We start from the raw sequence: 12533 nt of genomic DNA, 5'->3' as shown, positions 1-12533 counted from the left end.
TAATCAAGCTGCTTCATTAATCTGAAGTGGTAGGTGTATTTTTCCTTGGCCTGTGTGAATACCTTCCAAGGACCAAGTCCGGTGGAGAATGCAGACAAACGCCTGCTGTGCACAGTAGTTTACTGTCCTCTGTGTTATCAAGCAAATGATCTGGAGTATTTAATGGATGATACTTACAGAAAAGACCTCTTAAAAACCATGTGAAGGAAGCAGTCTGTAGTAAAAAGGATTTTTTTCTCCACTTGCCTTTGATTCTTAAGTGTGAAAGGCTTGTACTGTGTTTCTTAGATGTGACAGGACTGAGAAGAAACTGCTAAATAGATCTGAAAAAATCATTGCTGAAATCAAGTGTGCTTATTTTACAAAAGATGGCAGAATTTAGTCCTGACGGTTGTAGATCTAAAATAGCTCCTGGTGGTATAATCCTGCCAGCTACTTTGGACAAGAACACAGATTGTTTCAGTGAGCTGCAAGTAAACTCAGCTCTCTCATGGTTCAGCTGGACCTGAATCATTGCCCAAACCTTGACTCACTCTTGCCAGAGGAAATACTATGATAGTTGTAGGATGGGTTGCCTTTTTTAAGCAATGATGAATGCTCTCCTGTGTCTCTGACTCCTGCTAGATTCTAGGTTTACAGGGAAGCTGGTGCTGGTGCCAGCCTTAAATTATGCATTGACTTTTATCCATCTTGCATCTATTTATTTATTAAGTAAGCTCTGAAGGCTGGGAAGATACAACTGTGTGCGTTGCAAGAGTTCTCCACAAGGAAATTATTGCAGAAAGATCCTCTGCTTCCAAAATCCCCTATCAGATGTGAAGAAGTACAGCCCATAGAGTCACCTCTTCACAAAGGTTAAGACACTCCATTAGAGAAATTGGAATCTAGGAGAATCTGTACTTGAATGACTTCAGAAACCTGCATGGGAAAGAGAAGGCTGGATGCTGTGACCTGCTCCTTGTTTCTGCAGTCAAGGATAGAACAAAGCAGCTGAGCAGAGCCCTGGCACACTGGGTTATCCCCAGGGCTGAAGGCATTCACACAAATTACTGTGTTTACTGCTTGGATCCTATCAAGGAATCTTCAGGTTTTGTTTGCTAAAGCAGAAGCCTGCAGAACAATCTCTCCAGGAGGAGAAAAAGCTGCCCTGTAGAGAGAAGTGTAAGCAGTGAAATGAACAACTCTCATATATCAATGTGAGCAGGAGCAAACTGAAGGAGGGGTCTCCCCCCTTCTCCCTGAGCCCAAGCCCAGCCCTGGCAGCAGAGGGCAGATAATTCACTGCCACTGATGACTGGCAGGGAGGCCTTCCCAGCAGGAGCAGCAAACAAAGCTGCAGGGAGAACACTGCAGTTACCAGTGGGGTCTTAGGCCTCCTTTAGCTGCAAAATTCCTTTATTTGTATCACATCATCATCTTCTTCCATCCCCAACCCCATCATTTCCAGTGTTAAGCTCTCCAACCGCCATCTCTTTTACAAGAAATCATCAGTCACAGGGATGGGCATTAAGGGGTTTCTGCAAATAATACAGTTTAATTGTAACTACCATAAAGATTTTCTATATACGTTATGTTCACTGCGAAGGGTAATACAGATTTGCCATGCATGTTTTATTGCACATAAATATTGTACAAAGGATCATGAAGATTCTCTTTTTAGCCGTACAGGTTAAGACTGCATAAAAAAAGCTGTATTACAAAATACTTAGAGCTATTTATTTACAGCCAACTTCAAGCAAATACTGAAAGACACTATCAGGAGAAAAACAATATTTTAATTATGAAAAAACAAGATTTGTCAAAATAATAATAATTACAAAGCTTCATGTTGCCATATATACATTGTAAAAAAATACTCAGGAAACCTGCATTTTATCCCTCAAGATGCAGAAATCAATATTCCTATTTTTATACTTGATCCTTGAATGCTTTTAAAATTTGATAAACTCTGACTTGAAAACTTACTTTCTTTACATTGCTCGAGCTTTTTGACAAAACAGATATTTGTGCAGCTCTGTAAAATATTAAAATACATTTTCATTTAGTGTTAAAGTGCACAGTACATTTTATAGGAAACAATATGCTAGCTGCCAATCAAATTACAATTTAAGTCAATGTTCCCTCTATAAAATAAATGTTTTTGCTTTGGTTGAAGTTACTGGATATTCCATGCATACTCTGTCTGTCTCACTGTCCGCGAGTCCACTTTCCTCCTCCTCACACGGTGCTGTCACTACCTCCCAGCCCGTTAGCAAGTGGTGGTGTTGAAGTGTTGTGGTCTGTGTCCAAACACCGTCTGAACCACGACAAACCTGCTACTGACCAGGGGTGGGGTTAGATGCAGTGCCTGTGAACGTGTGTGTGACTGGCTCGGGAGGGGGTAGTGACAAGTATGCATCACTCTGCCCAGAGGTCCTCATACAATAGCTCTCTCCACATACTCTTGCTTAAATATTTAGTCCTCCCACCCCCTTGCCTCTTTTTTTTGCCACTCTACATTTCAAGGTCCCTGCTTGTGTGCCCCCAGCCAGCTTCCCTTTTCACCACATGCAGCTACCCTGTCCTGCTTGCCCAAATCGCATCATTAGCTTCTTGTGTGAATGAAAATGGGATGTTCCAGATAGCACAAGAATCACTGTGCTGAACTTTTTGATCTAAAATGCATGATGTCTTAATAATAAATTATGTTTTTGAAAATCTCTTTGAAAAAAGGAAAGTGGTGATAAGGAGAAGAACTTTTATTTCCTATTGCTGACATGGAAGTAGAGGTCTGCTGCTGCAAATGTGCACTACAGAACATTGTGCTTAATTCTATGGAGACTTTTAGAGAGAAGCACTGTACACCCAGGCAGGCTGGATCTGGAAGATCAGGTCTTTGAGACTGCCTTTAGCAGTTTCAATCATTTTATCTCCTCTTGAAGGAATCACTGAAGAAAACAAGTTAATTTTTTGGCTACCTGGTACATCTTGTTAACATTCTTGTGCTATTTTTTACTATTTGTTCTGTAGTGCTGTAATCTTTAAAAGAAATCAAGTTACAGTGCAAAATTACATTTCAAGACACATGATCCTAATGCACATAATTCATTTTGTTGCGGCAAAAGTTAAATGTCTTGTGCATAGTAAAATTAGCAATCAAAAATATTTGTTCACATTTATTTTTCAAGTTTACATATTTCCTTTTGTTTTTTTGTTTTTTAAACATCTATATACAAATAAAATGGGTGCGCTCTCACTTTCAGCCAATTTAGTCTAGTGAGGGGAGAAGTGTTACCGGAATGTAGGAAACTCAATGGAATGCAGACAATTTTTTACCAATGTTTCACAGATTCAAGAAATAAAGAATGCCATTCCAGCTAGCTGTTCTTTAATAGAAGCACCTATTTTGTTTGCTTTTTATCTTACATATTAGAAAATACAATTTATGGAGATCTAGAGCTACTGCACACCAAGTAGAATAAAAAATAACTAAGTATTTATATTAAAATAAAGTGTTTAACCACAAAAAAAGCAGTAATAAAATACAGTTTCCTAATTTACATTTTGCATCCAAAGGATGAATAACAACTCACTAATAAATAATATTTATATAAATATTTTATGTCTGGATATTTTTAAAAGGCAATAGCCTGAAGCAATGGCAGAAAAACCTAACATGGTAGCAGTCTGATTTATTCTCCCTTCTCGCTCCCCCCAACTGAGTACAGTGATTCTTAGTTTAATAATACAAAGGTATCTTGCTGCAAGACAGCTGTATACTCCACACGTTTTTAAGTGGCAGAGAGGTGGCTGTTTTAGTAAGTACTGTACGAAGTGAGCTATAAAAGCAGTGAAGTGCCAACTTCCTCTAGAAAATGTTTCTGTTCAGTTTCTGCTTTGTAGTTCGACACATATGTACAGTCGGAAACACGGGTTTAAAACGTAAGAATACTCTTTGAGTACTGGTGGTGTTTTCAATGCAGTTTGAAAAGATGGGCAGTTTTTTGATTCTTTCATGGCACAGTGTAGCTGGTAACAGCAGAGAGTAGTTTCATGTGAATAAAGCTTGTTTCACTGTGGTTACGTCTAGCAATGCTTGAACTGTTATGCTCACTTTTACCAAGCCCTTTTCTTCTAGGATGTGATGTGGTAGGCAGAGCTTCTCCTAGAAGAAGACAAAAAAAGGAGTAAAAATTAGAATATTCAATCACACTGCAGAATCTCACTTCACATGATCACATTTGGAACACAAAGCCCAGCAAGCAGGAATCGCTTCCTATTTTTAATTAAAAAGAACTTCCTGTGATTTTGACAGAAAGTCTCTGATTTTGCTCCCACTACACCTAAGAGTTAGTGAGAGATCTGTTAATATTCTGGGCCCCAGAAACCAAGTTGTTCTGTGGTCATTACAGCATGTAAACAGCTAAGAGTGAGGGCCAGCAAGCACACAGCAAACTTTCATCTACAAAGCAGGATAACATGGCATTTGCCTTGTTATGACATATGTGTGAGATGGGGGATGGAAGGCTGACTTTTTAAAAAAACAAACCAAAACCACCCCATTCTCCCACTGAGCTCTAGACAGGTGCCAGGATATGCACCTTGAAAACTACATACTAGCACATACAGGGAAGTGTGTGCCATGTTGTGCATTCAATAGGCAAAGTGTTTCGTTCCCAGTATTTGCACCTTATTCGAACTACCCAGGAATCAACTTTATTCACCATAAGGACACAGCAGTCATGGCCAGGATGGAACTCACTAGCTGTCCACAGAGGCTGTTATAGCAGAAGACAGTCAAGCAGTAAATACTGTATCTCCTACAGGGAGAGCAAGACACCCACCCATGAATAATTAGAGAAAGCCTTGTGTCATGACTGGCCCTCTCTTTAAAAAGAAGTTTTTCTTAATGTAACTGGGTATTCTTGTAAAGGAATCCATGAAATTATGAAATCAGGCAGCAGGTTTATAATAAATGGAAAAGCCAGACTACATCACATAAACCATAATTACAACTGTGAGACTCATTGCCACAACAGGGAAGCCAAAAGCGTAAGTGGGATGACAAAAATATACAGATAAGAGAAAAATCCAAACAATGCTATTTAACACAAACACATGGAAACAGTGTCTGGTCCATAAAGACGTTAAGCTGTATGTCATTGCTTTAAGAATGAAAAAGGCACCATCTGTGTGATCTAACCTGTTCCTTCCCTATGCATCCATACATGACCATCAGCAGACTTGGAATACTGACTTTTTTGAAAGAGAGTGTGGTTTTGATATTCTCATTATTGAATATCTTAGTTATTCAATAAAGTTTTAACTTTTAAAACTAATGATGCATTTGAGATTCTGTTTTAATTAATTGCCTGTCTTCTACTGAATATTCTTCTTGCATCTGTAGTGTTAACTAAGTGTCCCTTATTTTATCTTCATACAATTCATGGTCCTTTTCCACACTTCCTCACATTGATTACTTCTTCAATTTAAACCTCACTGATCTCTTCAGCCGCTCTTCTCATGACACATTTTTTCAGCTCTAGTCCCTTCCTTGACTCCTGTGGACCCCTACAACTCAATATAATGGGACTGGTACACACAAGAACAATTCATAGAGTCTTTATTACATTAAGCACATATGTTTAACTGTTTTCATCTTCCATCCACTGTTGTCCAGTCCTTGCTCAGGAGACCTCCTCCAGTGGTCCACAGCTCCAGAAAAGTATCAGTATTAAACAGCTTTTCCACTGCTTCTGATGTTCATGACTTTCTTTTGTTAATGAGTATTTCCTTTAGGCATAACCATCATTTAGCTTGCTTAAATTTTTTGTGAAGTTCCTCACACCCCGCTCCAGCCTCAATGAGAGGAAAAACTGCAAAATGTACATAATTAACTATTGAACCTGAAGGTAAGAGCCAAACTCCATTCATGGTCATGGCATCTGATACCAGTAACTTTAATTTATCTGTATTTTGTTTACATTTTGTATTTACTACTGAAGTCGTTTTAGTATTTATTATTTTATGTGTGAAAGATTTTTTTAAGACCCAAGAAACAACTTCAAACAGATAATTTTCAAGGAGCTTGGCTGAGTAGGTCTGCAGGAGATGGGCAACACACATTTCCCCACATGGAAGATGCTGTAATAGCCCTGCTAATGCTGGGTTACCACTTCTACTGAGTTTGTGGATTCTGATTCACATTGACCAAACTATTGTGGCAACTGCCTCCTGTTCCTGTCGGCCACCCTGCCCCTCTTGGCTGCAATTATTTGTCCAGTCAGGTCAAGGAACTACCCCCATCTTGCAGCCATTCCAGGTCATCATCCACATTTCCATTCCAAACCTACCTACCATAAACTGTTCATTTGCTGAGTTCTGCAGTTCATTCTTGGTTGTTCTTCTGACTGAAATATTGACCTGCAAGCTGTCAGAGATGGTTCCCCCCAACATTTATTCCTCTGAAAAAAAAAGTCTTTCCCAGAAAAACATATATTTTAGGATGCAAACTCCTAAACCGATACCCGATTAGCACTGGAGTAGCTACATAAGAAGGTAGATACAGTCATATCAAATGAAAGGGGAAAAAAACCCCAATATTCTTCTACTTCAAAAGGTGTGATTTCTACTAGACATTTTGCCAATCTATTGTCCTGGGAGCCAGTTCATCTAAAAATCCACAATGCTCTGATGCTGGTAATTTTTTTAAAAAATAATTATACTAATCTTATTTGAGAATACAAATCAGACACCTGGAGTGAAATGTTATTCTTTCCCCACTCTTCTACTTCTTTCCAGTGTCCTTGCACAGTAAGCTCTTGTTTCACAGATTTGGCCCTTAGCATGCCAATATTTCATTATTCTTCCATGCTACACAAAAGACATTTAATAAGAAGGCCCGATGAATCCAGTATCTGAAAACTAAGGGACTGGTATTACACAGCTGAAGGGTAGGGACTGAATCCAAAAACCCAACTCCAAGAAAACCTACCTTGCTAGACATTTATGTTTGAAAATATTCTACATTTTGCTATTGAAGTCAGATTTGCTTAAACTACTGCAGTTAAGGATACTTGCTTAAGAAAAATTTAAATTCCAAACTCACTGTTTTTGTGGCACCTTGTAGCACTCACTGAGCTACTCTGTCATGCTCTCTTGCTAGGATTTTGGCAGTTGTTTATAAGCACATTTGCACTCAAAGCGTAAGGGAATGCATGCCCCATTTCACATAAAAACCCCATTCAACATGATTTTTTTTATGTTTTTAAAGGCAAGCATTATTTAATTATTTTAAATACAGCATAGCAATTTAGTTTGTATAAAGCAACCTCTCTCCACCTGCTGTATTTACAAGATGCATACTCCAATCAGGAAAGCTGTTCTAGGAGGTCTGTAAAAAAATAGGATCATACAACTGTGTTGTAGGAGTGAAAGGTTTCCCAGCATGTAACTTTTTTATACATCATCCTATGTTAGTGCTCAAAACATATACACTTGACAGCCTTCTCTTATGAAGCAGGTGGAACTTGGCTAATATGTTATAATTCTGGAGCTAAACACATGGCTACAATGAACTTTTCAAACTTGACAATGAGACCGGTGCCATCTCCTAAAAATGACAAACTTCTCTAAATGTGTCACAAATCAATTCTGGTATGTAAGCCCTAAACACTATCTTAATAGCTTTGTAAATAGCTTTCATCAACCCTATCTCACATACTTTTTAAACTGGAGTTTTAGAGCCACATATTTACTTCTCAGACTAGGAAAAGTCAAATCCTGCCAAGGATGGAATCCAAAGCACAAACAACAGCTTTCCATAACAGCAGTTACATCCCAGGTGTCTCCCTACTTAGGTTCAGCCACCGTCCCTGCTTTCCCATGCTCTGCCTCATTCCCTCACCAGCTACAGCTGCCCTGTGGAAACCACTGACAGCAGAACTGTGAAGCTGCAGGCCATGAAGATTTCAAACCTTTTGAATCCTGTCATTTTGAAGCAAATGCCTGACCAACCAAGAGGAGAACTTGCCCCTGACTCTGAGGAGACTCAACCTCACACATTAATAATTCTCTGCACATTTAATAAAGTTTCTGTCCCTTTTAAAATAGATTCAAAAGCATAACACTTCTTACAAAAGTGTGAATTCTCTCTTTAAAAACACCCCTGTTGAAACCATCATTGAACAAACTCCAAAAGAACAGACAGAAGAACTGGCTACTAATTCTACAGACCAGCCTAAAACAATTGGGGGGGGAAGGGCTGCCACTCCACTCATAGCAGCACCAATCTCTCTATTCTCTATCTACTACAAATATGAAGATGCAATATATTTTTATTGTCTTTTTTCTCTCTAAGAACACAAACAAAGGAACTTAATTACTTATTGCAAGCAAACCACCTTCTACAGACACACAGCCATTTTGAATGGATAATGTTTTCAAACTCATCACGAAGCAAAAGAACTAACTCCTCCCGAAGGAAAAACTATTAAGAAGTGCACAAAAAGGAGGCAGCAGCAGGAGGCTGAATCACAAAGCAGCACAAAGAGACAGCACAACAGGTGTACCCACGAATGTGCACATGTGCATGTGCTTGCCAGAGCAAGTTTCTAATCCTGGAACAAAATGTCTAATTTAGAATAGAAGAAAGCCAGGAATACACAATGACACTAATCCCTCAAGAATACGTGACACACTTCACATACATACCTATTTTCTTTGACACCGGATGACTTCAAAATCAAGACAACTGTTTAAATTATTTTATGGCAGGGCAAGCAGCTTGGCAATTCAGATACAGTAAGCAATTCTATAAAAGCCATTTCTGCCATAATATCAGATTGGTAAGTGGTAAAATGACCACATCATGATAAGAGCAGGGCCCAACTGTCTGTATTTGCTAGTAAAAATACAGAGAAATGGAATTCTACAATTTGGCAAGAGCCTTTCTCTTTCTTCCTCGTATTAGTAGAATATGAGATTTTAGATCCACAGGGGAAAAATATTAATATAACAATGAATACTGGAATCTGCAATTTATCAAAGCACAAATTAAAAACCTAAGTCCATGTAATGCCCATCATTTCATTTTGAAGCCAACTATTTTGAAGTGGGAAGTCACTAAAAGAAACTTCAGGGTGTTATACTTAAGCAAACTTTTGTGTCCAATATACTCAACCTTTACATTTTGTTAGGTCAAGGCTGGTTTTCTTCCTAAAGAGTTGGAAAAAAAAGCTATAGCAAATATTTACTTTTCCATATAAATAAGGCAATTTAAAATTGCGTCCTTTTATTTTTTTTCCTTTTCCACTATTATTGTTGATGTTTGTATATGCCCAGATGCCCTGACTTACCTTTTCAAGTACAAATGAAAAGAGGTATAAAAAAGCACAGTAATTCAGGCTGCACTGCAGCTGCAAAATTATCTATTTGGAGTTATAGCCAGTTAGACATCTAGATATGTGCATCTTCTGAACATTCAATAAATTGGAAATATTTGCAAAACTGTAATTGCTGATAGTGGGCTTTGGTTTCTCCAATAAATTATGACCTTGAGCCATACAACGTAAAAGTAGACAACATATTTCACAAAATCCCTCACAGTTTTATTCTAAAATGCTTAGAAAACGGTGACCTGAAACTGCAAGGAACAAAAATCTTAATAAAGACAAGACACACATGAAACAGTAAGAGAAAACATATACTTAAAAGGGAAATACCAATTATACCATAAACTTATATATTAAATTCAGAGAAAGTGATGAATGTTTTGTATCATCAAAGCAGAATAGGTAATTACCTTACAGTATTTTTCTACTGCTCCTTCTGCATAATGCAGCTTATGTTCTAGAAACGAAGGAAATGGCAAAGGTTCTCAAAACCAACTGTACCATTTTTTTCTCAACCTGCATGTATGACTGGGTTTTTTTGTAACAGGAGTAAAATTTTTGTGAAAAACAATGACATGGCAATATTTTGGTAACTTATTAATGCATATTGAGTAGGAACATGTATTGAATATTTGCTCAGATCTAATTCAGTCCCCATTCACATATAGTTCAACTTTCAGAACACTTATTAGGAGCACAATGGGATCTATACACAGCTTTCAGCTGTAAAAACTTGTTAATATACAAGAGGCATTTGAAGGACTACTACACTGCATTACACTGCACTTGAAAATACTTCTTTTTTCTGGACCAAGGAAAAAGAAAGCCAAATCCTCACATCAAAATGGCACTTGTGATCCAGTGCAAACACATTTTGCCTGCAAGTATGTCCACTACAAGCTGTATTTATTATTTTATTGCAGTATAGATGAGATGACCTCCACAGGACATAAGAGTAATTAATATGATGGGCACAGTACAGATTGGAAACCAATTTATTAAGAAATCATGGTTTGAAAATCTCTGCTGGTCACTGCAATGGAAAAAAAAATGAATGGGAAAAGAAGCAGAGGAGCAATTACAGCTAACGTTATTAATGAATATAGGGGTGAACTACAGTGCACCTTTTTTTTAAACTCAAGGAGATCAACTTGATTATGTAACTGGCTATGAGCAGTAAGTACCAATTATATCTAACTGGATGTCTCAATATTGGCATGTCCTCAAAGGTGAGGAACCACCAAAGAGTTGAACTGTTTGTTTCACAAGTACTAAAGCTGCAGAACAGCAGCATAGAAACAGGACTCCGCATTTAGCAAAGAACCCATTAGAGTAGATTAATGATGTTTTAGTTTCCAGCTCCCCATTTAGTGGAAAAATTACTGACTTAAGAGATGGAAAGACAAATATTTTTCATATTTGCATTACGTTTGAAATGTATTTTGAGAAACTTTATTATAGCCACATTTAGAAAATGAAGGGTAATTTCACTATTTCTTTCCCTGTAAGATTTATAGATATTTGAAAATGTTATCAGTAACAACTCCCAAAAAATACCAAACTGGATAAGCTTCGTGTATGGTAGCACAGCTGTGCTTGTTATGAACCAAATATGTTTGTTGTTTTTCACCATCTGTTTCAAGATGGCTTCACCATCTCTAACTACCAGAAACTGCACATAATGTTACACTTTAAATACCAGATATTGTCATAGCTGAGAATACACATGGTCCCTAAGTAACAACTCTGTTTGCATGGTAAGCATATACAAAGTTAGGACTTTGGCCAAGTTCAGGAGTTAAGTGTCACTGTGACTGGGGGACGTTCACTTGGGTCTACACTGGCCCAACAGTAGTTCACTTTCTAGCCCAGTGTCTACTCTGATAAAACATTCAAAACCACTGAAGGTGTGAACTTCCATTTCTGAACACTGAAAATGCAAAACACACTGAGTACTCCTCTTACCTCCCTCCAAACTATTCAATACAGTGGATAACCAGATGTGATATTAGACAATGAGACAGACATGTACTATAGGATGGTAGCAAAACCTTTCTCCACATAATTTTCTAATTTCAAAAGATGTACTCATACATGTAGTTCAGTACTATATAAGCAGGGCACAACACCAAGCATCAACAGGAGACCTGTTTACCACTTATGGGAGCAATAGTAAAATCTCAGCCCCACAGAAGACATCACTTTTGTCTCAAATGCCTACACTGGAGTATAGAGAAACACATAATTAGTAGATTCTGAACTGATTCAAGCCCTATGTCACTAAGTTTCATCAGAAAAGCAAAATAATTAGGGTAAGACAACTAAAATCAAAACAAAGATCTCCTCAAAGTGGAAGCTTAAATGTCAAGCTGTGACTGAGTAAACAAGTGCCTGGTGTTGGAATTGCTGAAACTAGGCACACAGTTAGAAGACAGGACTGTACAGGATGAGGACACAAGTCTATAGCTACCTATCAAATAAAGAGCTTTGAAGCACTCACTGAACTCTTGCCTGGTCACAGATGACACTCTTTACAATAAAGTTGTTGTATGTATGCACTGGCAGCTGCTAGACACCAAACCCTTAAAAAATTTTGATTTATCCATCATCTGAAATTAATTTTTCCATCCTAAAATATGTATCTAATGATACATTTACTACTTTTTATCTATATCTGTCTATAGCTATCTATATATTTATCTATCTTTATATTTATATATGTATCTATATATTTAAGCCACAGAAACTAGGAATAGAACTGCATTTAAAAGTTTTAAAATAAAATTTTACAAGTATCTGTGGAGTGGGGATATTTATAGGGCAGCATTAAATCACAACTGTATGGCCAGAACAATCAGTAACATATAAATTCTTATCCTAGTTATACTCTAAAAGTCTATATTTTATATAGACTATAAAGCTAATTTTACCATACACTAGACAGGGAGAAATGAATGCATGTATTTCCAAGACACAAAACTGAGGTCCTTTGGTTAGCTAGCCTGAGACTGAGTTACAAATTTAGGCAACAGCATCTAGGCCAATATTGAAACACCAATATAGGTTTATATTTTTCAATCAATTTTCATTTGTATATTTCATGTCAATAAGGAGAAAACCCCAAAATTGTCTTATTTTAAGTTTTAGAGTAGATGAACAGAA

At 37.5% G+C, this 12533-nt stretch overlaps 1 protein-coding gene across 6 annotated transcripts in view; it reads right to left on the bottom strand.

Moving 5' to 3' along the window:
- Nucleotides 1-1506: 1506 nt before the first annotated feature.
- The window catches only part of LRCH1 (leucine rich repeats and calponin homology domain containing 1), a 118855-nt gene continuing 107828 nt past the window's right edge, over nt 1507-12533 (bottom strand). For 4 of the 6 annotated variants that reach the window (XR_006013800.1, XR_006013801.1, XR_006013802.1 and 1 more), the window contains one exon: nt 4060-4144. Coding sequence is in view for 2 of the 6 variants with exons in the window: in XM_042014251.1 (XP_041870185.1) it covers nt 4031-4144 (114 nt within the window). In the remaining 4 variants the exon portion in view is untranslated. Of the gene's footprint in view, nt 4145-12533 lie in introns of all 6 variants that reach the window. The other 2 variants (XM_042014251.1, XM_042014253.1) reach the window with 1 other exon arrangement.

The sequence above is a fragment of the Corvus kubaryi genome, unplaced genomic scaffold, assembly GCF_017639235.1.
Source record: "Corvus kubaryi isolate FWS band 111438036 unplaced genomic scaffold, C.kubaryi_AGA036_p1.0 split1-65, whole genome shotgun sequence".
Taxonomy (NCBI): domain Eukaryota; kingdom Metazoa; phylum Chordata; class Aves; order Passeriformes; family Corvidae; genus Corvus; species Corvus kubaryi.
Note: the sequence above shows the minus strand (reverse complement) of the source record. Positions and strands in the feature narration are given on the sequence as shown.